Source organism: Penicillium samsonianum (genome assembly GCF_028829775.1).
Source record: "Penicillium samsonianum strain IBT 33392 chromosome Unknown utg000003l_segment0_segment0, whole genome shotgun sequence".
Classification (NCBI taxonomy): domain Eukaryota; kingdom Fungi; phylum Ascomycota; class Eurotiomycetes; order Eurotiales; family Aspergillaceae; genus Penicillium; species Penicillium samsonianum.
Window position 1 is genome coordinate 2,016,236 of NW_026643261.1, and position 27,996 is coordinate 2,044,231.

Sequence of the window (27,996 nt, forward strand, 5' to 3'; positions counted from 1 at the left end):
TATTGCGTAGCTGGGTTCAGTGGAAGATGAAGCCGAAGAATAAGGTTTTGATAACTAACTAGTTAGTTAGTTATTGGATGGATTTGATACATGTAATAATTTTCTATTAAGCCAAATCGATATTTCACGCTTTCTTCCATTTTGGGTATTTGTCTCGATGGTAACTTCTCAGTAAAGAACTGCAAAAACTATAGGGCTATGTATCCAACTTCAACTTTCATTGAAAATATATATATCAACAGCATCATGGCCATATAGCCAGATCAAAGTACGCGCAAAGTAAGGTATTGTGTATCATGATAGGCCTCTGCCTGCCCAAGAGGACCAGACCAAAGTAAAACAAGATGGACTTGAATTTACTTATAGGGCACCCTGAAGCCCTCCAGACGAGTCATATAGCATACATATTTGTGTCCGGCACCAGATCTGAAGCCAGAGAATATAGGTTGGCGTTGATAACAGTGCTTCCACCACCAATGAAGGTGAGTAGCGGGCCCAAGAGGACGTATTTGATCGCGAAAAGATCCGAGAACTTCAGAATAGCCAGAACATAAGCAAGGTATAGCGCAGTTCCCGTGGTTGATAAATAGATGATCGGCTTGCGACCGAGCCTAGAGTGGTATTCAACGATTTACATTGCTGTCCCTCCCAGCAGATACTTTGCGAAACTCACCTATCAGCCAAGACACCGTATGGGAATGCAGCAATGAGACCTGTTATGGCAGATGAGTTCGCCGAGACTCTCTGTCAAGGTACCAGTCTGTGGTTGACATACCGGTCACGGACTCTATCACTCCAAATGAAGCATTCATATATGCAAGCTTGGATTGAATCCCGTCGGCCTTGCATATCGCTCTGTCGATTAAGGAGTTCTGTCTCCCAATTTCACCCAAATACCGGTCACACAAGTTGTCTTCCATCAGCTGGGTCAAGGGAACTTGAATCATCGCACTAGCTCCCGACAAGAAAAAGATGCACAGGGATAAGAAAACAGTCGCGAGGTGAGGTTTCTGCGGACGCAGAGATGGCGATCTGGACCTGCGCGGCCCCAACAGCGGAGCGGTCTCGTTCTCATGATGCATTGAGCAGAGGAATAGCAAGAAGACACTAGGTGGGTGCCAAAATTCAAGCGAAAGTCGGAAATCACTAGAGAGGAGGTTTGCAAAAGATAGGTCCCAACATGGGGTAGCCGATCCACGGAGGATGTTGGAGAAATGGGCCCGCGACAGGGGTGCAATCATGGCATCTTACCGACCTTTTCGACTGATATGAACAATTCCTCACTTAATATTGTGACAAAGGAGCTGCACCCCTGGCACTTTCAAGACATCCCACCCCGGACCTTTCTAATGGTTCTTCGGCCGACCGTCCACACATACAGAGCCTCTCTAAGCTCTTGACTACGTTGATCTCTCAATTCCCCAAAAGAACATGGAGTCTACCGCAGCCAAGATGTGCGGCGGCAGCGAATTTGGGCCAGGTCAGCGATCATTGCCGCAAGTTTGATTTTACAGGTGAGTCGATCTACCTAGGTACCATCACATCACCCTCCCCCAACACGCTGACAGATTGCGCCTGCCTTGTTTGAAGCCTGGATTCTCAATATTACACCAGCGACCTACTTTCTATTGGCCCCCATACGATTAATCCAGTTGAGAAAAGAAAATATAAGATTGAAAACGTCAGTCACAAAACAACACTGGTATGGCCAGGGACATATAACGTCACTAAATAAAGCAACTATATCAACAGCTAAAAGGGGCTATTTAGAAAATACCCATTGCGCCATTTCCACCTAGGGCTGGAAAGCCCAATTGTCTTTTGAAAGCATCCCGGAATACTGGATCTCGTGATAAGCCAGATGTAGCGCATACACCCTGCTCAACAAGTTCCATCTTGCGCAGCCTAGCTTGAAGCACCGCGCACGTATCAGCCCAGGCACAAACATTGCCCGCAAGACCTTCAAATAAACTGTAGGCCTCATCAGGCATGCGATAATCTTTGTCGGAAGGTGCAGGCGAGGTGTTGTATGGTTTAGTCTCACGTGCATGTAACATGAACGCAAGTGCCTTCGAGAGGAAGAAGTCGCTGGTGAGATCCTGGCTCATCTCAGCATTTGGAAGTGCTGATAATTGATTCCGCTGGAGATAAACTGTCCGGGCATCGTTCAGAGGCTCTGAGTGGTATTCAAAACAATCATGGAGAAGGAGCCACGCCCATGCATTGCCAGCCACTCCGTGACACAAACTGCCTCCCTTAGAAAGCAGACCTTCTTCCCATACACGCTGAGTGCCCAGGTATATGGCTTGGTCCCAACTTGGATCCCAGTGGGCGCGGGTTAAGGATTCGTTTTTCAAGGCAGCTCCTAGGAGAATCAACAGTCCTGGGCTCCCGTGACACAGTTGGACTAGTTCTGAGGAGCGCTCTCCGCGTCTGTATGGAGGTAGTGTCATCGGGAGGTGGCCACGGGCAGCTCCAGATAGCTTGCAGAGTGCAGTGATAGTACCACCAATCACAGGAAGATAGTCCGTAAGCTCTTCGGGCTTGCATGAGAGTAGGATGGTTAGAATACCGGCTAAATCACATATTAACATTAGTTTTTGTAAAGCCAAAATTATCACCTGCAAACTTACTTATTCCATGGACCCTATACATCGCCTGTTAGCAATTTTATACGATGTAAGATGGGTTGCACTTACGCCCCAAACCCGTAATGACCCTCCATCCATGCATACATCAATGGATGTGCGTCTTGCGCTCCACTCTTCTCAGTGTATTCCTTGGATCCTTGTCTCCCGGCATCGACAATCACTCGGATCAATTCAGGAATTGCCTCCAGCACAGGTGAGAGGACTTCCTGGGTTTCTTGATCAAAATGATGGGCACGGATGTTCAAAAGGGCCCAAAGGAGTCCTGCTCGGCCAAATAGCATCTCATCCCCACCCATTTTTCGGCCGCCATGGGCAACAAGAGGCTCGTTCTTTAATGCCCACTGCATGGCCTCGTGAAGGCAAGTGATGTCCTCCCTTGCAATGCTGATATTGGCGCTATCTTGCCAATTATTTTTTGCAAAAGTACGTAAAATGCGCAGAGTGACAGCAGTCATAGGCGAAGATGAGCCAACTGGAGACAATCGGGAGGCTAGCAGAGGAGTGTCGGGGAGGCTTGATGGAATCCGTTGTAGTGCGTAACGACGATAGTCAGGAGAAGCAGCTTTGGAATCTTTTAGCACCGAGGACTGATAATCTAGGCGCAGGAATGCCAGAGCAATACCTTTATTGGGTGATTAGATGGTCATGGTCTTGAGTGGGACTAGAGCTTGAAATACCGGGGAAAGCTCTAAATATGCCATTTGGGCCCCATGTTTCAGGCAAGAGAGTGTTCTCCTGTATCAACTCGGCACCATTGCGAACAGCAACACGAAGCTCTTGGAGGCTATCAAAAAGAGTGGTCGCATTGATTGATAGCGGGGTCAAAGTATTCTCGAAGTATTGCGGACGCTCTGCCATGGCGGAGGTTTTATATAGTTATAGGCTGTCTGGAATTTGCTAGGATATGGCGTGATATGCAGAAAGGAAGCTCAATTATGTCGGTGTAAAAATTCGTCGCTCTGACCAGCGCTATCGCTTCCTGCACCACACAATGTACGGACGGCTCAGCTGGCCCCAAACCAAATCCAGCATCTTCCCCACCAACAAAGCTATGCAGCGCAAGATGAAATCATAGAGGGACCAATATTGGTGTCCTATTGGATCCAACGAAACTCAGCTACACCACAGCGCGTCCACAATCACAAAACATGCATACTCCAGTGGAGTATGTTTGTACTAAGATCGCCGATTCGATACGATAACTAACTAACGTGTTTCACTACCGAGCTGCGCACACCACCGAGCTGCGCACCCCACCCAAAACGCGTCCAGGAATTAGATCTTAGTTAGTTTAACCACCCACCATGCCACCAATTCGCTCCCGAAGCTCTAGAAATTCAATAGAGCAAGAGGGTAGGATTTTATTAGCTACCCAGGCTTTTAAAAATCAAGAAATTAGCGCTATTCGCGAAGCAGCACGCCGTTTTGAAGTGCCTGAATCAACCCTCCGGTCGCGTCTTCGTGGCACTACTTTTCGCGCTGAAACCCGCGCTAATAGTCATAAATTGACAGAGCTCGAAGAGGAATCTCTTCAAAAATGGATACTCTCTATGGATTCTCGTGGAGCAGCCCCCCGGCCTACTATGGTACGAGAAATGGCGAATCTTCTGCTCGAAAAGCGCGGATCTATACCGGTTCTTTCGGTCGGCCAAAATTGGGTTACGAAGTTCGTTAAAAGGCGCCCTCTCCTCTCCTCTCGGTTCTCGAAACGATATAATTACGAGCGTGCGAAATGTGAAGACCAGAAAATCATTAGCGAGTGGTTTGATTTGGTTCAAAAAACGATCCTTCAATTTGGAATCGATCCCGATGACATTTATAACTTTGACGAGACCGGTTTTGCTATAGGATTAATAACGCCAACTACGAAAGTTATCACGAGGAGTGATTACTACGGCCGGAGAGCACTTTTACAACCTAGAAATCGAGAGTGGGTGACGGTGATTGAGTGTACGGGTGCTTCCGGCTGGGTGCTTCCTCCGTGTGTGATTTTTAAAGGAAAGGTCTTCCTTGAATCCTGGTTTAAAGGCCTTCCGAAAGATTGGCGCCTTGAAGTAAGTCCTAACGGTTGGACTTCCGATGAAATCGGGCTTCGCTAGCTTGAAAAGCTCTTTATTCCTACTACTTTTTCACGTACGAAGGGGAGGTATCGGCTTCTAGTACTTGACGGTCACGGAAGCCATTTAACCCCGAAGTTTGATGAAATCTGTGAGAAAAATCATATTATTCCAATCTGTATGCCTCCGCACTCCTCTCACCTTTTACAATCTCTCGATATCGGCTGTTTTGGGGTGTTAAAACGTGCGTACGGCCGGCTGGTTGAATCAACAATGCGGGTTGGGATAAATCATATTGATAAACTTGATTTCCTCGAAGCATACCTAGAGGCTCGAATTGAAGCTTTTAAAACGGATACTATTAAAAGCAGCTTTAGAGCTGCCGGTTTAGTACCGTTTTCACCTGATCAAGTGATTTCAAAGCTAAATATTCGGCTTCGAACACCAACCCCCCCCCCTAGCCGGGGTAGTGAATCAAGCCGGAATTTTACACCGAAAACCCCCTTTACGGAGAAAGAACTACGTCGACAGGCTTCATCGATTAAAGCTTTACTTCGTACAAGATCTCGAAGTCCACCTAGCCCGTCAGATCGAGCATTAAACCAGCTTGTGAAAGGCTTCCGTCTTACAATGCAAGGTGCTATCTTACTTGCTAAAGAAAACAAGGAATTACGCGCCGCCAACGAGAAGCAGAAGCAAAAGCGCACTCGATCCCGAAGGCAGATACCAGCTGAAGCAGGGCTCTCAGTTCAAGAAGCTTCTCAATTGATTACTGAGCCGATGGCAGTAGTTGAAGCACCCCCCGCCTCCGGCGAAGAAGGCCTTCGCCACCTTTACAGCCACGAACGAGAGCATTACCAACATGCGGGTTATGCAAAAACCAGGGTCATAGAAGAGATGCATGTCCAGATAGATGATGATTTTAGTGTATTTAATTTAATGGAGTTTTGGTTGAGATATATGCATTTGAAATTAATAGGTTAGGTTGGGTGCGCAGCTCGGTGGTGTGCGCAGCTCGGTAGTGAAACACGTTAATATGCTACGTTGGAAACCTGAGAAATCAGGCATTAACATTAATCCAATGAGGAAGTAGCTTACGAAACCACGGATGACTGAGTCAGCAAGTGACCACGACTTCTCAACTTGCGTTGCGGCCATTCCGGACTCGAGAATACTCACGCGGTCCTCGAAGTGCGATCGAGGGCTTCCTTCTAGAAACAGTCCAGAATGTCAGTGAACAGACCCCTGTTGATTCAATACCTTGTAGCCCTTTCTTGTTATTCTTGTATTCCCCTATGACGTTTTGTGGTGAGACACATTGAAATAGAATGTATCCGACTAACATGTCAAATAGTCGTGTGATTGGCAGCACCCCCCAGAGGGCCTCCTTACCATGTCAGAAGTTCATGGAGATTCAGAGCTCGTTCCACCGGGCCCTGATCTAGATTATCCGCTTGCTTTGGCTCCGCGACAAGTAACTTTGCGAGATCGAGTTACGGTTGCGACCCTGGTCCCTTTTGCCTCAGCAGAGGAAGTACCACGGGCTCTAATGAAGTATCTCTCTGATCAATTCAACAAAGAGATCGAAAAGGGAGATACATATGCTATGACAGAGCCCATTCCATTGGCTCAGTTCGGACGATATTGGTTTTCGAACTTTGGTGTGGTCATGCTTACTGGCGACATCGAGAGTGCAGAGCAGACACATATAATGGACCGTGCTGGAGCCAATTGGACCAAGATCTGTCTAGGTGGCTTTCATATTCGACCCAATTACCCCGGTCGTAGTAGTCATGTCTGCAATGGCACTTTCATTGTCACCGATGCTGCTCGAAACAAGGGCGTGGGTAGATTAATGGGCGAATCCTATCTGGAGTGGGCACCTCGACTAGTGAGTTCTTCGCCGTAATCGGTTCAAACAGGCCCTGAATTAACGTTTGCTAGGGATACACATATGCAGTCTTCAACTTGGTATATGAGTCCAACGTCGCATCATGTCGCCTGTGGGATTCTCTTGGCTTCAAACGGATTGGCCGAGTCCCCGGTGGAGGCAGTATCAAATCCCAACCTGGAGAGTTTGTCGATGCAATCATCTACGGCAGAGGTCTCAGTTTGGATGGCGAGGACTCTGTGTCCCAGGATCGCTTTGAGAAAATCCGTTATTATTTGAAGCACGGGAAATACCCTCGTGGTGCTGATCGGGCCGAAAAGAGTCGGCTTCGCAGTGCGGCGACTCATTATAAACTTCTTGGCGGCGAGGATGGGGAGCCCGAAAGGCTGATGCTGAAGGATAAAGAGGTTGTCTCAGACCCGCAGCAGCAGTACGATATCGCCCAAGAAGTTCATCTCAAGCAGCATGCCGGAATCAACAAAACTACGGCAGCCATTGCGATCAAATACCATTGGGTACGAATCAAAGAGACTGTCAATCGCGTGATTCGAGACTGCCCACAATGCAAAGAGACTCTCAAGGCACCCCCCATACCAGGGACCAAAGATGACGATAAATCGCCCTCGGAAACAATGTCTGGCATGGATATGGATAGCACAATGGAGCAACCCCCGAAGGAACCGGTCAATGTCCCGCAGGCGATGGACGAAGCACCTGATGAGCCTCCCAGTTACAACCCTCTTATGCACCAACCCATCCCTGCAGCCATGCCAGGCACAGTCCACCCCATGGCTGGGTTCGCACCCATGCCTCTCGATCCTCAGATTATGCAACTGCAGCAACAGCTACGACGCTATCAACAACAGAACCCTATGGCGGGCCAGTTCGCCCCGGGACCGCACAATCTCAGCATGTCAAGCTTTGACGATGCAATGCGCTACCAAACAGCCAGTAATGCCTATCAAATGATGGTAGATGACGGCTCAGATCCCTTCCGACAAGACGTGCTTGGACTTGTGAACCCACCAACACACGAGTTACAGCATGATGCTGAGTTACTTGCTAAGTTCGAGTATGGAAGTCCCTCAGACGGGAATTATGACTTTACGTGAACAAGCCTCAACTTTTTATCTTTTTTATTTCGGGGGCGTTATTACATTTCGGATTTATTTTGTCTTTTCTATATTTTCTTTCTGGTGTGTTCTATTGGCGTCGAGGCATCGGTCTGAGATACCGCTGATACTCCACCACTATTGTGCCGGGGACAGTGAAACCATGTGTTATACTACATACACTACGCTTCTTTTTAGGTATATTATTCAAACAAGATATCCCAATATATATCATAGAAACTCTATATTCAATGTAAACTGTGTACATCTCTTTAAATGCGTAGGGTTGAGGAGCCCTGATTGGTCACCGCCTTGCGCGACTGGGGGGTTTTTGGGGAACAGAAGCTCTGGGAAATTTTGGCAGATCAACCCCTCCGACCTTTCGACTCAACATACCCCTTTTCTTATTCCTTTTATTTTTTTATTGAACGGTTTCGTGTCCGAATACCGATCTAATAATGGCCTTCAACGGCCAAACCCCCACGATTGTCGTGTTGAAGGAGGGTATGTGTTGTTTCCAGTGCGGGCAGTTTTGTTGGTGGGATTCCGTAACCTATGCTAACTAGTGCTATTTTGCAATCTACAGGCACGGATGCTTCTCAGGGAAAGGGTCAGATTATCTCCAACATCAACGCCTGTGTCGCGGTGCAAGGAACAGTCAAGAGCACTCTCGGTCCTTACGGTGGTGATCTCCTGCTTGTGGATGCCAATGGCAGACAGACCATTACAAACGATGGAGCCACAGTGATGAAGGTGCGTCTTGTTATTGATGCAAATGCATGACCGGAGGGAGTTGATGATTCTGACTTCTGTCTATCTGGTAGCTTTTGGATATTGTGCACCCCGCCGCCCGCATTCTCACGGATATCGCTCGGTCCCAAGATGCCGAAGTCGGTGACGGAACAACCTCCGTGGTTGTCCTGGCTGGCGAGATTCTGAAGGAGGTGCGAGACCTCGTTGAACAGGGTGTCAGCTCGCAGACCATCATTAAGGGTCTGCGGAGGGCGAGCGCCATGGCAGTCAACAAGGTTAAGGAGATTGCAGTGGACATGATGGATGCTTCAGACAGCCAGGAGAAGAAGGTCGAGACACTAAGACGGTTAGCCGCAACAGCCATGAACAGCAAGCTTATCAAGCGGAATTCGGACTTCTTCACAAAGAGTGAGGATCCCCTACCTAGTGGTTGCAATTTTGCTCCCGAGGCTGACGAGATGGTATCATAGTGGTTGTGGATGCGGTACTATCGCTGGACCAGGATGACCTCAACGAGAGATTGATTGGTGTCAAGAAGGTTACCGGTGGTGGTCTCCAGGATTCGCTTTTCGTCGACGGTGTCGCCTTCAAGAAGACTTTCTCCTACGCCGGTTTCGAGCAACAGCCCAAACACTTCGAGAACCCCGGTATCGTGTGCTTGAACGTCGAGCTGGAGCTCAAGAGTGAGAAGGACAATGCGGAAGTCCGTGTCGAGCAGGTCTCAGAATACCAGGCCATCGTCGATGCTGAGTGGCAGATCATCTTCAACAAGCTTGAGGCTGTCTACAAGACAGGAGCGAAGGTCGTGCTTAGCAAGCTGCCTATTGGCGATCTTGCCACACAGTATGTGCTTGCTGTTTAATATGGGTATATGTCTAGACACTAATGGTTTGATTTACAGGTACTTCGCGGACCGAGACATCTTCTGTGCTGGCCGTGTTGCCTCCGACGACATGGACCGTGTTTGCCAGGCTACCGGAGCCGCAACCCAATCGACCTGCACTGACATCCAGGAGCGTCACCTGGGTACCTGTGGTGCGTTCGAGGAGCGCCAGATTGGTGGAGAGCGATTCAACATGTTCTCCGACTGCCCTCGTGCTAAGACTTGCACTCTTGTGCTGCGTGGTGGAGCTGAGCAATTCATTGCGGAGGTGGAGCGTAGTTTGCACGATGCTATCATGATTGTTAAGCGTGCTCTGCGCAACACAACCATCGTTGCTGGCGGTGGTGCTACTGAAATGGAATTGTCGAGCTACATGCACGGGTTTGCCGACCGTAACGTCCCGCACAAGCAGCAGGCCGTTGTCAAGGCATTTGCCAAGGCTCTGGAGGTTATTCCCCGCCAGTTGTGTGATAACGCTGGCTTCGACGCTACAGATATCCTGAACCGCTTGCGTGTGGAGCACCGCAAGGGTAACACCTGGGCTGGTGTCGACTTCGACAACGAGGGCGTCCGTGACAACATGGTTGCCTTTGTTTGGGAGCCCAGCCTGGTCAAGGTCAATGCTATCCAGGCCGCAGTGGAAGCCTCTTGCTTGATCCTGAGTGTGGACGAAACGATAAGTAAGTGACCTTTCAACTATTTTTTACTTTCCATCCTCCAAATCATGGCTAATCCATATTCTTTTCATCAACAGAGAATGAGGAGTCGGCTCAACCTGGTCAACAGCGCGGTATGCCGCCAGGTGCTGCCCAGCGCGCCCTTCGGGGCCGTGGCCGCGGCATGCCCCGACGAGGATAAACGAGTTTAACCAGGACTGGATGATGCTCGATGATATTCCCCCCAAAAAAGAAGGACATCTGCATGATTCAAGGCCACAAGCAGTTGAAGCGAACTCTGCTCTGGCCTTAGTGGTTTCAAAGCCGGTGTTCGTGAGATGAATATTGAATATGAAGTACAGGGAGAATAGAAGACGAGTTGCTAGAGATAACCCGACTTAACAACACAGTCTTTCCGAGTACATACAATATAAAACATAGTCCTCATGAAAGTATTCCTCAAACTTGATTGATTGCATGCAGGTGATATATCAGATGCACTTCCAAGGCCGAGCTGATCCGAGCACATTCTACGATGGAGTCTTATATGGGTCCTAATACGGAGTACACGCGGAGTACTCCGTACTATGTATTTGCTTTTCGCTTATTTTATTTGGAATCTATGCCTGCCTATGTAGCTATATTCCAGACCTTAGCTCATTTTACATCTCATTGGCCCATTTCCGACGCCAAGACAGTGCTATTGAATCTGCTTGAGTTGTATGACGTGCAGAAGGGCGATCTAGTTTGTATATCATGTGTATGATCTATGTCCTTTATTGCTGTACAAGATCATATCAAATTGAGTACATACAACATACATATATATGTAGAAATTTTCAAGGATATAATGTTAGTGAGGCCCAATGACGAAAGGGGGTCTTGGGCTTCCAGGGGTTGATCGGGGCTGCCGATGAACGCATGTCAGATATAAAAACTCAGTGCAGATTACCTTAGTTTTTTGGCTGAGTTTTTCTCTTTTCTTTTCTGTTTTCCCCCTCTTTTTATTTTTATCTTTGTTAGTGTCTACTCCGTAGTGCTAATCCGAACCAGCCTTATAAGAAAATAGCGCGAACCTCTTATAGTGTAAGTGGCGAGTTTCCCGAGGTCCAGTCTGACGATCTTCAAATATCTCTTAATTCTTTTAATCCCCGAATCATCCGAACCTTGACTTGATCTTATTCCTTTGGACATTTTGCTTTCAATTTACCTCGCACTCTTCAAGGCTTGGCGGCTGCCGTACTTCCGATCTGTTTTGCCTTGAATCTCCCCTTCTCCACATTCAACGCGTTCTGTCCTCTACGTCTTTGCATTTCGCTTGATTCCCTGGGTGGACTTGGAGAATTTCTCTGATGTCTTACTATCCACCCTACTCGGGCGCGCCGGGATACCCCCCGCAGCAGCCGTCATATCCCCCGCAACAGCAGTACCCGTACGCTTGCTTATCCCTTTACTCTATTGAGAACATACCCGATAATCTGACAAAGATTTGATTACAGACAAATGAATCATCAGCAGCAGCCACCTTATGGCGGCTATCCTGGCCAGTCCTACCACCAGCAGCCGCACCAGCAGCAGCCGCCGCCGCAGCAATCCAACCCATACGGTTACAGCCATTCGTCCCAGCCATCTCACCAGTCCTACGGCGGGCATGCTCCTCAGCAAGGTTACAATGTATGTTATGATGGGTGTTGTGTCGAATATACACGAGATTGACATATTATCAATCCTTTCCAGGCTCCGCCGTCGGGGTACAACCAGCACCCGCCCTCTGGGCAACCAATGCAAGGAAGACCAGGTATGCCTACCATTTCCCAACCCAGAACCATATTGTCAGCAGTGAAAGCTAATAATGCGCAAATTCAGCCTACGGTCAAAGCGGCGGTCCCCCTCCCCCTCCCAGCAACCCCGTCTCCTTCGGCCACGGCGCTCCCCAAGGCTACAACTTCCAATACTCCCGCTGTACGGGGAAGAGAAAGGCCTTGTTGATTGGCATCAATTACTTCGGTCAGAAAGGTCAGCTGCGCGGATGTATCAACGATGTCAAGAACATGTCAACCTACCTGAACCAAAACTTCGGCTATGCTCGCGAGGACATGGTCCTCTTGACTGATGACCAGCAAAATCCGATGAGCCAGCCGACCAAGGCAAACATTCTTCGGGCTATGCACTGGTTGATCAAGGATGCGCGTCCCAATGACTCGTTGTTCTTCCACTACTCTGGTGAGTAATCATGCGTCAATCGCTTTTATGGCGGTGAACTAATAAGAATCCAGGCCACGGCGGTCAGACACCCGACTTGGACGGCGATGAAGAAGATGGGTACGATGAAGTTATCTACCCGGTGGACTTCCGGGTTGCAGGCCACATCGTTGATGATGAGATGCACCGTATCATGGTGCAGACTCTACAACCGGGAGTCCGGCTTACAGCGATCTTCGACTCCTGCCACTCTGGCTCCGCCCTGGATCTCCCCTACATCTACTCCACCTCCGGTGTGCTCAAGGAGCCCAACCTGGCCAAGGAGGCTGGACAAGGCCTGCTCGGTGTGGTGTCGGCATATGCGCGTGGTGACATGGGCAGCATGATGTCAACCGCCATGGGCTTCATAAAGAAGGCCACCAAGGGCGACGAAGTGTATGAACGCAACAAGCAGACTAAGACTAGCCCCGCAGATGTCATCATGTGGTCCGGCAGCAAGGATGACCAGACCAGCCAGGATGCTCAAATTGCTGGCCAGGCCACTGGTGCCATGTCATGGGCTTTCATCGCCGCGCTTCGGAAGAACCCTCAGCAGAGTTATGTCCAGCTTTTGAACAGCATTCGTGACGAGCTTGCGACCAAATATTCCCAGAAGCCACAGCTGAGCTGCAGCCACCCCTTAGGTAAGATTCTCGGGTTACTTTGCCGCAATCAAATTCTGACAATCCCTACAGATACCGACATCCTTTATGTGATGTAATTTCACTTGGAAATGAACACAAGGAACGATGCTCGTCTGGGTTTCAATGAAGCATGCTCTTGTGTTTAATGAATTGCCCTGTATGTAATTCCACCCTCGGTCCACGGGTGTTCCCGTGAATATTTGGCCTGTGGGTGGTTGGTGCACTATTTGTGAATAATCCTGAATCTGTGATCTACATGTACCACTGTTTGTCCTTTGAAAATCGAGTGCAGATTACATACATACATAAGGTGTCCCGGTGACGATAAGCATCGGTCTTTCTGACATCATCGTAGACAACTGCCCACCCGGGCAACCAACACATCTACTTTTGGTATTGCGATGTTTCACTATAGGAAAACCCAGGTAGCTTCGTATCTTGGTCTTGATATTGATCAAGATCAGCAGGCTACAAGCTCTCTATCAACCATGTAAACATGTTCAACTCGATATGATAGGATCCATCATTGGCGGGAGAGCCGACCGAGCGATATGGATATGGCGCTGTACGGATTTCATATCCTCAGGGGGACCGTCATATGTCATTTTTGCCTCCAAGGAGCCTCTGAGGAGATAGAAGCTCCTCAATTCATCTGAATACTTGAGTGACAAGGGCGGATTCGATCCCGAATCAAGCACAATGCAGTCAATTATCCAACACCGCAGGATCCGCCATAGGCTCCAGCAACAATTTGTTACAAAACATGAGAAGCCCGGGGATGTCTGGACCCACGAGGGCCGCTACGATTACCGTGAAGGAGAGATCCACACGGAAGCTCGCGAGCCGATTGATGACTTGGCTGCGGAACGAATGAGGGAGCATGGCCATCGCACTTTCATATCTGGGCCATCCCTTCAGCCTCGCCATACCACTCGATCACATATGGAACGGGAAGGAGATGTCGAGGGCGCGGAGTACGATCCGGAACTCTCAACCGATCCGCATACCATCAATGCGGCAGAGACGCTGGGAAACACGGCTGATATTATGGTGACTGGTGTTGAAAGACCCCGGCCGGGTGATCAGGAGACGGACAGTGAAACTGAAGTTGAGTCAGTGAAAAGGAACAAACTTATTGTCGTCACATTTGAAGGTCAAGGTGACAGAATGGACCCTCACAACTGGACAATCAGACGTCGAGTGTTGACTACTCTTCTTACTTCACTTATGGGATTTGTGGTCTTCTGGTCATCCACAATCGATTCCACTGCTCTCCCAACAACCAAGAAATTATATCATACCAATTTTGAGGTCCAGACTTTGCCGACTGGTACGTGGTTATCACTTTGGATCATTTCAACCAGACTAACCGAGATTATCCAGCTATGTTTCTGATTGGTACTGGACTAGGTGCATTGGCAACAGGACCTGTATCAGAAGTCTTCGGACGCAATCCCGTGTACATCCCCACCATGATTGGGTTCATGTTGTTCAACATGGGCGCAGGGCTTGCTCAAACAGTGGTACAGCGAATTGTTTGCCGCGGGCTAGCTGGATTCTTCGGGTCTGCCCCGGCGCTTTTATCAGCAGCATCCCTCGTGGACATCTGGTCACGCATTGAACGAGTCTACGCCTTCCCGATCTATTCGATAATCGTCTTCACGGGTCCATTGGTGGGCCCAGTACCAGGATCATTTGCCGTCAGTGCTAAATCGGTAAGCTGGCGCTGGGTGGACTGGATGACCATAATTCTCGCAGGACTCATCCTGATCCCGGTTGTGTTCTTCCTGCCTGAGACATACAGCCCAATCATGCTGTACTGGAAAGCTCAAGAGCTCCGCCGCATGACAGGCGACGACCGGTATCGGTCCCCGCTGGAGTTCAGAAAAGCCACGTTCATCCAGCGCATGCGTGCCTCACTATACAAACCACTTCAGCTTTTTGCGACAGAGTCAATTATCGGGATCCATGCGGTCTACCTCTCGCTCCTCTTCATGATCCTGTACACCTTCATCGCGGGCTACGTCTCCATCTATGAGAAAGCAAACAACTTCAGCCCGACCTCCACCGCCCTCGCGTTCCTGGGAATTGAGGTCGGAGTCGTTCTTTCCGCACTGACACTCCCGATTTCAATGTGGCTCCTCCGCAGAGATATCTACCAAAGCCGTGAGAGAGGCCACCAGCGGCCGGACCCGGAGATCAGTCTGTACATGGGTATGTTTGGTGCGCCTTGGATCCCCATCTCGCTATTGTGGATGGGCTGGACAGCCAGACTCGAAATCTCGTTCTGGAGCCCGCTTATCGCTTCGGTGTTCTTTGGCTTTGGGACGTTGTGTGTCTTCGTCTCGGGGTACCAGTATGTCGCTGATGCGTTCGAGTCACATGCTGCAAGCGCGCTTGCCACTCTTCAGATGTTCCGGCTTGTTGCTGCCGGTATTATGGCTATTATCGCAGAAATTATGTATACGAAGCTTGGCGTTGGATGGACGTTGACTCTCTTGGGTGGGATTTCGTTGTTGTTTTTGCCTGCACCTTATTTACTCTACTGGAAGGGGCATAAAATCCGTGCACGGAGTCGGTATGCACGCAGGAATGAACACGGCTGAGGTGTGTGTACATGAAGTATAGCTCGGATGTCAAGTGGGGTGGTTAATGTCGCTATGGTACCTAGTGCTCGTCTGTCGATCTTAATATGTTCCCAGGGGTTTCAAAGCTGAACCCCACCTTATAAACAATCCCAAGTCAACAATCTCGTCCGACATCTCTTTGATATTTTAGGTAGGGATCCTCCATAATGTAGACCCGAATCACTTGCTAAAGAATGAACTCCTCGTCACGAGGTCTGACCTTGATCTTGTCCGGTAGATCACAGAAAGAATCCCCTGAGCTACCAATCAAGTCTGGGATTTCAACTTCCATCAGATCCCCATGAGACCAACCGCATCGCCTTTGCTATTGTTCCATGGTCATGTTAGACAGCAGTCCAGATATAGTGACTGCAAACTAGAAACAAGTCACGAGGCCAAAGTTGCTCTGGTGGCCGCTTCCTGGCCAAATATGAGATTTGTTCGAGTAACCCTTGATTAATGGGAGTTAAGTGAAGGAAGTATACAAAGGGCTGACCAAGATCATATATAATATAGGATGAGAAGAACCGTGTGATTCTCCAGGTCGACGAGCAATATTGTCGCTATCCAGGGTGCACTGTCAGCGATGTGAGAGGACCAGACCCTAAATGCATGATAAATGCGCACCAATCTATCATAAATCCATGAAGTTTTGCTTCGGTCCCCGATCCGGCCCCATACTCGATCTCCCCCTCGGTCACGGTTTCCATTCGCAATACCAATCGCAATTCCAACTGAAATTCCGGTCGTAATGCCAGTCGAAATGCCAAACACAATGCCTGAAGAGTAGGTCATTGTATATATTGTATACATAGACTGGATGGGGTGGGGCTGGGCGGGAAGTAAGGGCTGCGGGAAAGTGGGTTAATTCATTATTAACTCATTAACTCATTGTTCTATTTGTCCGCCCTCAACGATCTTCCACCTTTTTTTGACCTCCCGTCCACCTTAAATTAAAGTCGTTTTGATCTTCTCTTTAAACATTCAAAGCGATAATTAGGGAAAGACCTATAAAATAACTATATATGAAGGGAATGAACACATTGACAAAATGTTAATAAAATGATAATAACAAGTTATAGAACTCCCCCCTCCCCCTCTTCCCCAGTTCTCTTTCTCTGTCTATATATATTTATGAGTATGAGGGGCTGATGCAGAGAAAGGAAACAACCAGGCCATTCACTCAGATCTATGTACGCGAGCGCGAGCAACTTAATCAAAGGCCACTTTGCCAAAAACATGTTGTATGACATTCCTTTATTACTGGTATACTTATTCAGGGCTCTTCCTCGTCTAAGGATCTGTTGGCTCCAAAATTGTGAATGAGTCAATTATTCACCTCTCAGAGTACGGATTCCTATACTAGGAACATTGGTCTGCAACGGTCCCTTCTAGTACTCTTCGACTCTAATCAACGCTAGAAGAGGTTCGTGAAGTCTTTCTGTCAACCATGCGACCCTAGCTAGATGTTTGGACCTCTGCATCAAAACATGCCTCTGTCTAATACCCAGTTTAGCGATGCGCTCTACAGCAAGGCGGCCGATGGCACAGTTCACATAGTACCCAAGGCTGAACAATTCCAGCAGCCACGGACCCATATATATATAGGTGATAATACGGGCGGCTTTTCCCATCTATAGTCACAGGAAGAGACAACACAGCCACCTACCCTTTCGTATTCTGGCCTCATAAGTTCCCCAGAAGCAACTTCACGAACGTAACGGAGATAAGCAGGATGCTTAGTGAGAAGGGTAGGAGCAGTCATGATCAAAGTGTAAAAAAACAGAGTTAGGCTGAAGAAACCAAGGCAATTTCCTTTGAAGGTTGCAAGAATTTGATGGGGGTAAACCAAAATCCCGCTTGCCTAAAAACATGTGGATCTACAAAGGCCTGTACAAGACGGGGTCACGTGCATGTATCAAATCAGTCGCGCTTCGACTTCAAACACGCGTTCAACCTCAACATTTGATGTCTGATTTTGGGAAGACACCAGCCTTCCCCGTAATCTAATCCATGGGTATTGCTGGAACACCACACTGCAACTTCTCACTGAATCCGTGCTGGTTCTGGCCATGATTCCGTTCCGTGATGTCCATCATCCTTGAAGACAACCAGCCCCCCGGGTTTGTACGTCTCGGTCCCACATGGTATCATGAGATTCCTTTTTTACCCCATGGATGGGAGACAACCAATGATCGGGGATCTGGATCACTCAAGCATGCAGCAATGAAAGCACTGCTACGGGACCAATCGGCGCTGAAGCCCGAGCTGTTTGAATACGTTCACTGGTATTTGGCAAAATACCTTTGGGACGCCCTAAAAAGGTGGTAAGTCATCATTAGAGGTTCTTTAGACTCCCTTGATAGATTCCGAGTCTTTTTGTTCAAATCTGACCGTCTACACAGTAACAAGCAGACAATGCACATGTGGAAAATAATGGCCAGCGTTTATCCTGTACAATTCTATGAGGTTAGTCCTTACTACTGCCTCGATGCTGGCTGTCCCAAAAAGCCACTGAGAGACTACATGGGTATTATCGATAGCGATGACTTTCGCTGGCGTGCAATCTTGACGATTGCAACCACATACTGTACTGCCACAGACCTGACTACCATACCAAACATCAAGAATTTGGTTGCTCTGGACGTGTACAGTGAGCCATATTCGTCGAATCTTGCCCCGCTGGATCCCGTGGGCGTTAGCAACGACGGTCTCCCCTTGCAAGATGGATTTGTGCGTGGTTGGATTGAATCCAAAGCACTACAGCACCTCCGCATTCTCAGGTTCTACCACCAACGTGAAATGACCGTTGCATCACTGGAAGCTCTGCGTGAACTGCCGGAGCTCCAGCTCGTTGTGGCGTACGAGTGTAAGATGATCACAGAGACGATTCAAAAATACGACAGGCCCGCGAATGATATCATTCCCATAAAGGGATGGTCGGCCTGCAGACTCGATTGGTTTTGGGAAACCCACGGAACATCAAAAACAATCGATGATAATCTCTTGTCCTTGCTTCATGTGTACCAGTCTAGTCTCGAGACGCCTGATGACGAGCAATCGAAAAGACCATCATCCCTACCCACGAATATTCCAATTTTGGAGTTCAAACTACCAACGGTCGACCACAGCAGAAGAGACAGGGTTGTTGTCCGCTCTCGCTATAATGCAAAGTCAATTGTATTGTTTACTCGAGATCCTGTGAAGCAAAAGCTTGATGCCGAGAAGAAGCAGCAACGTGGAAGGGAGAAGAAGCGGAGTGAGCCACCTGAAAGGGAAGATCGTCCTGCCAAGCGAGCAGTCATGAAAGAGAGGGGACCGATGGACATCTCGCAGACTTTGAATCAGTTCTTTTGATGGATTGCCTATGTAGGCAGGGAACATGGTTTGAATGGCTAGCAATGGAATAACACTTCCGCGCCATTTTGAAGCGATACTCCAGAATTATTTCGCATTTTTGTCACTTGATTAGCAGACATAAAGTTCGCTACACTGACCACAGAAATGATCAAGTCACCGAGGTCTATCTGTAGATTCTCACGTCCTTCCGCAGTTGGCAACCCCGGCTTGGCCTTCTGGGGAACTTGGTCCGGGGAAAGAAGCTGACGGCTGTTCCACTGGGCAGGTGTCTTCATCATGGATGAATCAAAGCAATACATACCGAAAGCGGAGGGCAAATCTTTCTCAATTACTTTTTGGAGATGTACAAATACAAATGTGCCCAAGTGCCTCGTGGTGTCCCATTTAGGTTATTACATAGTCCGCTTCCAAGGTTCGAGGGTATTGTACCTTGGAAGGCCATCCCATACTTGGATGATCAAGGGAAAAGGTTCAAATCGAAACTTGGAGACTTGGAGTCTTGACTTCTTTCCTACATATTCTTTCACGTTCTAGTTTATCCCATTGAGGCCTGTGCGAGTCACCTTGTGGTGCTCCGCAGACGATTGAATACCCTGAGCGAAATCCTTGCTGAAGTGTGTGGCTTTGCTTTGTACTTGTTGGGACTTACGATTTCCTCTGGAGGTGAATTATATAACATTTCCTTTAGCATGTTGATAACCGCCAATAATCCAAAAATCCAAAAAGGCTATCACCCGAGCAAATAAGCGCCCCTAATAGTACAATATGTATCGTTCTAACCGTAACAGTTCTACTCGTGGGATTGAAAAAGCAGCATATACATAATGGCGCCAACGTATGTTTCGAAGATGTGATAGGCTGGATCCGGTTCTCGGTACTTTTGAGCAAAAGAAAAGGGGGGGAAGACAAACTGATTAGTATCTCTGCCCCCAATCCCTTTCAAGTCCATCGAAATAACACTCCCACTAATACTTTCTCCGAAATTCTGACAGCGAAAATGGTTCTCAAAGTCTATGGCTCTGCCATGGCCACTTCCCGTGTGCTAGTCACGCTTCTAGAGAAGGAGTTGCCGTACGAATTTGTCCTTATTGACATTGCAAAAGGAGACCAAAAGAGCGAGGAGTACAAAAAGCTCCAGCCTTTTGGCAAGGTGCCTGCGCTGGATGATGACGGGTTTCTAATGTTTGAAAGTAGGGCTATTTGCAAGTATCTTGCCAAGTAAGTCTTTCGAGGCGCATTCCACATATATATATATAGAGAAGTTTACTTATTTGGTCAGGAAATACCCTTCTGGAAAAAAGCTCATCCCAGAGGGAGATGACGAGGCCTATGGTCGCTTCGAACAAGCTTGTTCTATCGAACAAAGCTATTTCGCCGCCGCTTCCGAAACTATAGGAACCGAGCTTATGATCAAGCCGTACGTATACTTCTTCCTGTTTTATTTGCCTATTAACTAAGCAGGGCCTACACCCGTGGACAGAATGAAAGGTCTTGGTATCCCTGACGAAGTAAGGGTCGCCCAAGCCGAACAAGACCTGGATGCAGTTCTTGCTGTTTATGACAAGATCTTGGCTGGCCAGAAATATCTTGCCGGGAACGAATTGACATTGGCTGACTTGTTTCACTTACCCAATGGAGCGGCCTTGAAGGCAGGTAAATGGAAGGAGCTATTCGAAAAATATCCGAACGTGGACAGGTGGTTCAAGGAATTGCAAGGGAGAGATAGTTGGGTGAGAGCTGCTACGCAGGCAGGAACGATACTATGAGAAATAAACGAGAGATGGTGATTTTCTACACCTTGTGGCCATATATACTTGACCACGTGTTGATAAATAAACAACGCAAGTTCAAAGAAGGTATTTGTACCTGAAGAGCTATATGTGGAACCGATGGACCAGTGGTTGATTTTATTATTTATCTACAGTCTGACAAGTTTTGAAGTGGCTTTCTTAAGAGTCTCAATGGAACCAATGACCCTGGCATATTGTTCATCTGATTATTGCATGCTTTGATTATGCCATACGTTATAATAAATCTTTGTATTTTTCGATGGCCCGTTGAATAGCCAGTCTATTCTGCATCAGAGTCAAGATCTGGCTCATTGACAGGGAATGTCAAAAGCGCAGCGATGCCACCCAGCCCCTCGAGACGCTTCCCACTTTCGTGATCTGAGCTGAGAATCCGCACATCACCACCCTCAACATCGCGGACGCGGTCCACAAGCGCCACCCAGCGTTTACGCTCAGCGATATCCTGTGATCTAAACAAGCGATTCGAAACAATGAGCACGCCGGAACCTCGGCCGACAGCACCTTGCTCAACCGCGTACTCAACCTCACGGGGGCCATAGGTTGCTTTGTTCGTCTCCTTGCGTAGTTGTTCTAGGAAGTCGTCCATCAATTTGGTTTCACGGGCATACTTGGTATCGGCTAGGAGCGCCTTAACTGCGGGCGACTGCAGAACCTCTGATAGTGAATTCGTGTACCCCGATGCGGAGTGCACAACCACGAGACTGGGAAGAAGTCGCTTGAGCCCAGGAGTCGTTGTTGATGCCTCAGATTGTATGTACTTTTGGAATCCAGCGGCGACAAACCCGGGTGAGGCGAGAAGCACGGGCCGTACAGCTTCGTTATTGGCGCCTGAGGTAAGGCTGGTATTGAACTCCATTTGTCGAATGAGGGTCTCGAGTGTAACCTTGAAAAATTTGTTCATTCCCTGGGAGTATGCGGTGTAAGTTTTGATCCCTGTCAATAGAGACAATGACACAACAACAGAAACTCACTTTATCATGATCCCCTCCTCCTTGCCGTTTCCGCGGCACAGACATCTCTATCTTTTGCTTCAATATTGTTTGGAATTGGCCAATAAAGCAGATATGAGCCAATCCTTCCTGCATCACTACTGCGACAGCCTCTGCACGGCGCTTCCCGCCCTCATCCACAGCGTCCTTGAGTGACTCGATTGCAATACTGTCCCACCCGACACCTTCTCCACCTGGCCCAACATCTTTCTCTAACGTGAAATTGCGATTCAATTCTAGATCGAGGGTATGGAATTGCCCGATTTTTGTGTGCGGTGTTTCGTTGATAATTTGTCCTGATACATGAAGCTGAGAGCTTTGCGGGTCAAAGTCGAGATTCTTCACGCGAATTACGAGGTTCAAATGAACGCGCGCCGAGCTCGTGGATCCGGTATCCTGGACTGTGGTAACCCGACGAATTGCACTGGCTCGAAGGATATCGCCTGGTCGGATCAGGTTGTATGCGTGCCACTATATTCATCGAATTGTATATTAGATGACTGCGGGGGTGCTGAGACGGAAAGTGAGGATTTCAATACCATATCTTCTGGCTCGTCTGGGCACAATGTCACCGCCCCAGAGCCATTGTGCTCAATTTTGTTCTTGATACAACGCATTACTGCGGTGATAGTGCACGGTTATAGGCCGAGGGTTTGAGGACGTAAAATGCGACGAAGGCGGGTTGAATGTTGTTATTGCGATGTCGTCATATGATGCCCCAAAAATGCGCAAATTGGAGGGATAATAGGGTTGTATGAAAACAGATCAAAGTTGTGAGAGCTTTGGAAAGCTCTTATAAAAAGGGATATTCGAGCAAATCAACCTAGTATGAGGGCATTGACGATGTTGAACTTGTCAAAACTCAACCCCACTATAGGATACTGCCGTTTATTACCGCCCGGTCATCCTGCAAGAATATCACTTGTTCTGCTGATGCGCTCATTCTGAGAGACTATTTTTAGTCTTTGATGGGCGGTCAGAGAATAGGGGATTTCTGAATATTCTAAATCTCCAATACACATGATATCTAGTATGACCCCCTGCGCTGCCATCCATGGATCCATGTATTTACAAGTCATGCCTTATCGATAAGGCCCTGCCTTAATCAGATCAGATTGGGGCAAAGTTGACGTCAAAAGCTTGGAGGCCTCAAGTTGAATCCGATCTGGTTTGACCTATCAGGACGTTCCTCAAAGGACAATCGTTATTCCCTGGGTTCTAAGTCCCTTATGTCCGTCAAGTTACTCATACGGGCCCCACGTCGGATTGATCAGCCATTGATATAGCCGCATCTAGTCTCCTACGTCGTATATCCCCACTTAGATGGCGTCAAGCTCCAAGAAACGGGGCGGAACTTACTGGACCGAGGTGGTCCTTGGATGTTGGATCCTTTATCTATTAAGGTAGCCCCCTCATTTGCCTTCTACCTTCTCATCCATCAAAACCTTCGCACATCATGGCCCCCCTTTCACTGCAGTCTACCTATAAGTTGGTCTCGGGCTACGAGATCCCCGTAGTTGGGTTCGGAGTGCGTACATTGGTCCTTGGAGTTCTGATATTTATGATTAACACTTATCTTGGGAATTAGGTTTACCAAACGTATGACTATCATTGTATAAAGCCTCCACGACAGATTATGTTGACAGATTCTTGACCAGGCCCCCCGATGTCACCGAGACAGTGATCCGCAAGGCCATTGAGCTCGGATACCGCCATGTAAGCAGCTGCAGAAGCCAGGCAGCAAGTGTTCCCAGATTTGACCTTCTTGTTACAGGTCGACAGCGCCAAAGCCTACAGAAACGAACTGGAAAGTGGCGCCGCTATCCGCGGGTCTGGACTTGATCGCTCCAAGATCTTCTATACTAGCAAGGTGCCCCCGAGATCCATGGGATACGAGAAGGCAAAGAAGGCAATCGAGGAAAGCATTGCTGCGGCGAACCTCGGCTACATTGACCTGTATGGACCTCCTTGATCCACGGAAAACAAAGTGGATTAACGAACTAACAATTTGGATATTAGTCTGTTGATTCACGCACCCTATGGCGGTAAGGAGGACCGCCTCGGCACATGGCGCGCACTCGTCGAGGCCCAAAAGGCAGGCCACGTCCGCTCGTTGGGTGTGTCCAACTTTGCTATCCAGCACCTCGAGGAGTTGGAAGAGTATATCAAGAGCGGAGCGGGTGGACAAATCACTGTCGGTCAGTACGAGATCCACCCATGGTGCCCACGCGAGGATATTGCAGAGTGGCTGCAGAAGCGCAACATCATCGTCGAAGCATACTCTCCCCTCGTTCAAGCGACTCGCATGAAGGAGCCGGTTCTGCAGAACTTGGCTAAGAAGCATGGTAAGACCGAGGCTCAGATTTTGATCCGCTGGAGTTTGGAGAAGGGGTATGTGCCCCTGCCTAAGTCGGTGACCGAGTCTCGCATTCTGGAGAACTCGCAGGTCTTCGACTTCACTCTGTCGGATGAGGACATGGCCAGCCTGCAGTTCAACACTTACGAGCCCGTATGCTGGGATCCCGTCCGTGACTGCAAGATCTAAATGACGTCACCGAGTTAGCAAAAGTCTAGCGTATGGGTGGAATTATAAAATGAAATTCTAAGCATCCAAAAATACACTGAATATAGATCGATAATAGACCTTTGAAAGAGTGGAGCCCAATTTGGTAATTTGTTGACTTCTGCGGTCGGCACAACGTATCACCGCCAACCAAAAAACAGCATCGTCGCTTCCAACCCTTTCTGGTACAACTCACCACAGCTCTCCATCCCCATGATCGTACAAGCAGCAGGCAGTCGCTGCCACGGTTGCCCCCACTATGCCGGATGAGCCGCGTCGTATCATCTTGGAGAAATCCAAGACCGTTAAACGCCGGTACCAGCGCAGCAACCAACGATTCCAGTTCACCGCGTCCCAGATAGCGCGACTAGATCGCGAGGAGGAGCGAGAAAATAAAGCGAAGAAGCTACGCGAGAAGGAAAAGAAACGAATAGCCAACAAGAAACGGAAAGCCGAGCAGGAGGCGCAGGCCCGTGAGGAGCGGAAGCGTCGCGGTATCCCAGATCCCCATGCAGCCCGCGTCCCGTCGAGTCAGCCGCTGCTGTCAATGTTCCTAGGCGCCGGAAAGCAGCAGTCACCTGCTGTACCGGAGCCTGCGCCTACAGTTACAGAGATCGAATCACATGATGACAATTTGGCGAGCGCGAGTGGAGATACGGAAGCTGAATCGGACGCCTTTGACGACTTGGATGAGGTATTGGAAAATGACATATCTGAGCTTCAGGATGCAGGCGTCCTGAAGGAGCTTGAAGTTCAGGATATCGGCACCGCGACCCGGGCTTCATTCAAGGATGAGGATGAGTTCTCGGACTGTTCGGCGTTCGATGACGAAGAGGTTATGAAAAAAGCCGAGACGGCTGCTACTACACGAGCGACTGACGAAGAAACGAAGAAACCCTCTATACCCAAGGAATCATCCTACCTACAACGTCCTCCGGCTGTGCTCACGCTAGAATCATCTTTCGGCGAATCTTTCCAGTATGACCCCGCCGATTTCCTTGAAGCTGAAGCAGCTATTATCACACAAATGAGTAGTCCTGGAACGAAAGATCATTCTCTACCCAAGGACACCTCTCTTGTACAACCTCCTTTGTCTGGTCGACCGTGCAATATACCCACATTAGCGTCTTCTTTTGGAGATTCCTTTCGAGATGAGACTGCGGATTGGATTGAAGAAGCATTTGCACACGGAACCGGCGACCCTTTTGACGAACTCAATAAAAAACCCTCTCAATGATTTATTTGAACTTGGTAAATCGCTTCGGCGGCATTTTGTCCCAAGCCTTGGAGCTTTGGAGTACACTACTTCGCACATTGTCCATCCTGGATGTCTTGGCATTATGGGGATCGGGTCCGGTCCGACAGTCGGGTGATATCCGCGCATTTCGGATACACCACAAAGCCCTTTCGGTTCGGGAGACTCAAATATTTTGGAGTAGGGCCTGGGAGCGCTGAATTGTTCCGACGGAATGGCTAGAAACGGTCTGGAGGATTCAAAACATTGTGTACATTTGTATTATTATTGTAGCACAGAATCTCATCGGGAATGACGTTACACTTATCATTTGTATAGATCTCCAGGGCTGCCCGCTTCTCTATTCCTTCATTACTCGTCCCATTGCTACATACATACTTTGTCGTCTTAAATTGATCCCATTCCCACCGGACTCCCAATCCACAATGCCGTTCGTCCAAGCAAACAGCCACCGTCTCAACTATGCCGACTCCCACCCCGCCGGCCCTCCGACCCCTAAGGGCCTGACCTTCATCTTCATCCACGGCCTGGGCTCCTCACAAAACTACTACTACCCAGTAATCCCGCACCTCACAAAACTCCACCGCTGCATCACAATCGACACATACGGCGCCGCCCGCTCCCCGTACACCAATGACACAATCACGATCCCTGGCATCGCAGAGGATATCATTAACGTGCTAGACTCCCTGCAGGTGCCCAAGGCCGTCGTAGTCGGCCATTCAATGGGCGGACTCGTAGTGACAGAGCTAGGCGCACGTTGTCCCGGTCGGATACAGGGCGTTGTGGCTATTGGCCCGACGCACCCGTCGGATATGTTGGTGACGGTCATGAATAAGAGATCGGAGACTGTTCTTGAGTGTAAGATTTTCCCATTCGAGTCTATCTAATTGTGTGGTTCTGTTTTATCGCGTGCTTTCGAATTTCCGTGCAAATGTACTAAATTGTCTGCAGCTGGAATCGAGCCAATGGCAAATACCATCCCATTTGGAGCTGTCGGCTCCCGCAGCACCCCGCTTCAAAAGGCTTTCATCCGGGAGTTGATCCTGGGACAGGATCCTAAGGGCTATGCCGCGCTGTGCCGCGCTATTGCGGCCGCGAAGCCGGCGGACTATGCTGCTGTCAAGGCGCCTTTCCTGCTTATTGCGGGTGAGGAGGACAAGTCTGCTTCTATGGAGGGGTGCCAGCATATCTTTGATCATGTCTCGAGTAAGCAGAAGTCTCTCGAAGTATTAAAAGGGGTTGGGCATTGGCATTGTATTGAGGCTGCTGATGAGGTGGGTGGGCTAATTGCCAAGTTCGCGAACGTTGTGAATGCTTGAAAGAGCTTCTATTTAGAATGGAATAATGAATATGCTAGTAAAAATGTCTGGTTATATTTGTTATGTGCAATATGCGCAATCCCGCTATCGTAAAGTACATCAGAAATTACAAAAATACTACTTTAATGCCGCTGCTCGCTCATGCGCCATTGGTACCAGCCTCGAACTTTACCAACTTGACATCGTATTCGAGCTCAATGGCAGCTTGGGGATCGTCCTTGCGCGGAACGAAGTCCACAATAAGCGAGTCCTTGACAGCAAACACCGAGTCGTTGTCAAGGTACTCACCCTTGCGGTCGAAGATCTGCGTTGTCAAAGGGCGGTAGTTATCATAGGTAGCCTGGGCAAGATATTAGCATCTATCTCAACCCGATATAGAGAATACCAGGTTAAAACGTACAATAATGTGAATGTGAGCAGGGCGGAAAGGATGACGATCCATCAGCTCAAGAAGCTTGCCAGCAGGACCATCGTTAGGAACGGGATACGGCGTCGGACGCAGGCAGTAAAACGAGTACTTTCCATCCTCATCCGTCTTGAACTTGCCGCGCAGGTTAAACTCAACCTGCTCGGGGTCCTGCTGCTCGTACAACCCGTTCGTGGAAGCCTGCCACACCTCGACCGTCGCACCGACAAGAGGCTGTTTTGTCTGGAAGTCCATGACACGACCGTGCATGAACGTCATCTCAGCATCAGCCGGTTTCGTCTTGACGATGTCCTCGCCGTTCTCGCGATACGGGGTATCCGCGCGGAAGAACGGGCCCAGGATGGCCGTGGCTGTGGGCGCATCCTGCGCTTCTCCGGCGAGAGTAAAGGTGATTTCGTCCACGAGGCTGTTGTGAAACGATCACACGTTAGCGGATGACTTTTCACTCCCCCGCGAGCAAGAATTCGGCTTACGATTCCAGTCCCAATATATCGCACACCAGCTGTCCCTCGTTCCGCTTGTCGTCGCTCATCCGTCCCGCCCAATTGAGCATCTGAACTCCGGCCATCCACTCGTCGACGGTGAGCTCCTCCTCACGCGCATAATCATGCATGTGCCTGATTAGGCCGGCCATGAGCTTCCGCATGCGCGGAGTGGTCTTGGGACCCATCGCGTTGATGACATTGTCCGTGAAGGTGGGATCGAAGCGGTGCGTCGCCATTATTGCGCGTAAATTAATTTATTGCGGTGCGAT

The 27,996-nt window shown here is 48.8% G+C and overlaps 13 protein-coding genes across 13 annotated transcripts; 9 read left to right on the forward strand and 4 right to left on the reverse strand.

The window, feature by feature from the left end:
* Positions 1 to 235: 235 nt before the first annotated feature.
* N7471_004342 (uncharacterized protein) lies at positions 236 to 1,082 on the reverse strand (the record flags this gene model as incomplete). Its single annotated transcript, XM_057277061.1, has 3 exons — positions 236 to 611; positions 674 to 713; positions 776 to 1,082. 3 exons carry the CDS (start codon positions 1,080 to 1,082, stop codon positions 392 to 394), a joined length of 567 nt encoding a protein of 188 aa, XP_057136671.1. The 3' UTR covers positions 236 to 391.
* A 684-nt stretch (positions 1,083 to 1,766) lies between these two features.
* On the reverse strand, positions 1,767 to 3,509 carry N7471_004343 (lanthionine synthetase C family protein; the record flags this gene model as incomplete). The annotated part of the gene is made up of 4 exons (XM_057277062.1): positions 1,767 to 2,575; positions 2,634 to 2,647; positions 2,700 to 3,273; positions 3,329 to 3,509. The coding sequence occupies 4 exons, from the start codon at positions 3,507 to 3,509 to the stop codon at positions 1,767 to 1,769; spliced, it is 1,578 nt and encodes a 525-aa protein (XP_057136672.1).
* A 2,320-nt stretch (positions 3,510 to 5,829) lies between these two features.
* N7471_004344 (putative histone acetyltransferase Spt10) lies at positions 5,830 to 7,711 on the forward strand (the record flags this gene model as incomplete). The annotated part of the gene is made up of 3 exons (XM_057277063.1): positions 5,830 to 5,937; positions 6,063 to 6,599; positions 6,653 to 7,711. Coding segments are annotated over 3 exons (1,704 nt in total), but the record flags the coding sequence as incomplete, so codon positions are not given.
* A 376-nt stretch (positions 7,712 to 8,087) lies between these two features.
* Positions 8,088 to 10,487, forward strand: N7471_004345 (chaperonin-containing T-complex subunit CCT7). The gene is made up of 6 exons (XM_057277064.1): positions 8,088 to 8,215; positions 8,298 to 8,464; positions 8,536 to 8,872; positions 8,935 to 9,307; positions 9,366 to 10,027; positions 10,102 to 10,487. The coding sequence occupies exons 1-6, from the start codon at positions 8,170 to 8,172 to the stop codon at positions 10,203 to 10,205; spliced, it is 1,689 nt and encodes a 562-aa protein (XP_057136674.1). The 5' UTR covers positions 8,088 to 8,169; the 3' UTR covers positions 10,206 to 10,487.
* A 493-nt stretch (positions 10,488 to 10,980) lies between these two features.
* On the forward strand, positions 10,981 to 13,282 carry N7471_004346 (caspase family protein). The gene is made up of 6 exons (XM_057277065.1): positions 10,981 to 11,435; positions 11,503 to 11,677; positions 11,741 to 11,801; positions 11,870 to 12,226; positions 12,280 to 12,888; positions 12,940 to 13,282. The coding sequence occupies exons 1-6, from the start codon at positions 11,356 to 11,358 to the stop codon at positions 12,963 to 12,965; spliced, it is 1,308 nt and encodes a 435-aa protein (XP_057136675.1). The 5' UTR covers positions 10,981 to 11,355; the 3' UTR covers positions 12,966 to 13,282.
* A 242-nt stretch (positions 13,283 to 13,524) lies between these two features.
* Positions 13,525 to 15,494, forward strand: N7471_004347 (MFS transporter; the record flags this gene model as incomplete). Its single annotated transcript, XM_057277066.1, has 2 exons — positions 13,525 to 14,218; positions 14,272 to 15,494. Coding segments are annotated over 2 exons (1,917 nt in total), but the record flags the coding sequence as incomplete, so codon positions are not given.
* Positions 15,495 to 17,485: 1,991 nt separating this feature from the next.
* On the forward strand, positions 17,486 to 19,052 carry N7471_004348 (uncharacterized protein). Its single transcript, XM_057277067.1, has 2 exons — positions 17,486 to 17,842; positions 17,921 to 19,052. The coding sequence occupies exons 1-2, from the start codon at positions 17,604 to 17,606 to the stop codon at positions 18,870 to 18,872; spliced, it is 1,191 nt and encodes a 396-aa protein (XP_057136677.1). The 5' UTR covers positions 17,486 to 17,603; the 3' UTR covers positions 18,873 to 19,052.
* A 776-nt stretch (positions 19,053 to 19,828) lies between these two features.
* N7471_004349 (glutathione S-transferase family protein) lies at positions 19,829 to 20,641 on the forward strand (the record flags this gene model as incomplete). Its single annotated transcript, XM_057277068.1, has 3 exons — positions 19,829 to 20,093; positions 20,155 to 20,292; positions 20,356 to 20,641. The coding sequence occupies exons 1-3, from the start codon at positions 19,873 to 19,875 to the stop codon at positions 20,639 to 20,641; spliced, it is 645 nt and encodes a 214-aa protein (XP_057136678.1). The 5' UTR covers positions 19,829 to 19,872.
* A 304-nt stretch (positions 20,642 to 20,945) lies between these two features.
* On the reverse strand, positions 20,946 to 22,292 carry N7471_004350 (putative translation factor pelota; the record flags this gene model as incomplete). Its single annotated transcript, XM_057277069.1, has 3 exons — positions 20,946 to 21,590; positions 21,658 to 22,146; positions 22,215 to 22,292. 3 exons carry the CDS (start codon positions 22,290 to 22,292, stop codon positions 20,946 to 20,948), a joined length of 1,212 nt encoding a protein of 403 aa, XP_057136679.1.
* An 839-nt stretch (positions 22,293 to 23,131) lies between these two features.
* On the forward strand, positions 23,132 to 24,220 carry N7471_004351 (aldo/keto reductase; the record flags this gene model as incomplete). The annotated part of the gene is made up of 5 exons (XM_057277070.1): positions 23,132 to 23,203; positions 23,264 to 23,274; positions 23,334 to 23,391; positions 23,450 to 23,631; positions 23,695 to 24,220. 5 exons carry the CDS (start codon positions 23,132 to 23,134, stop codon positions 24,218 to 24,220), a joined length of 849 nt encoding a protein of 282 aa, XP_057136680.1.
* A 277-nt stretch (positions 24,221 to 24,497) lies between these two features.
* N7471_004352 (uncharacterized protein) lies at positions 24,498 to 25,475 on the forward strand (the record flags this gene model as incomplete). Its single annotated transcript, XM_057277071.1, has 1 exon — positions 24,498 to 25,475. The coding sequence occupies one exon, from the start codon at positions 24,498 to 24,500 to the stop codon at positions 25,473 to 25,475; it is 978 nt and encodes a 325-aa protein (XP_057136681.1).
* A 443-nt stretch (positions 25,476 to 25,918) lies between these two features.
* N7471_004353 (alpha/beta fold hydrolase) lies at positions 25,919 to 26,815 on the forward strand (the record flags this gene model as incomplete). The annotated part of the gene is made up of 2 exons (XM_057277072.1): positions 25,919 to 26,354; positions 26,448 to 26,815. 2 exons carry the CDS (start codon positions 25,919 to 25,921, stop codon positions 26,813 to 26,815), a joined length of 804 nt encoding a protein of 267 aa, XP_057136682.1.
* A 139-nt stretch (positions 26,816 to 26,954) lies between these two features.
* N7471_004354 (intradiol ring-cleavage dioxygenase) lies at positions 26,955 to 27,963 on the reverse strand (the record flags this gene model as incomplete). Its single annotated transcript, XM_057277073.1, has 3 exons — positions 26,955 to 27,155; positions 27,216 to 27,648; positions 27,716 to 27,963. 3 exons carry the CDS (start codon positions 27,961 to 27,963, stop codon positions 26,955 to 26,957), a joined length of 882 nt encoding a protein of 293 aa, XP_057136683.1.
* Positions 27,964 to 27,996: the final 33 nt, after the last annotated feature.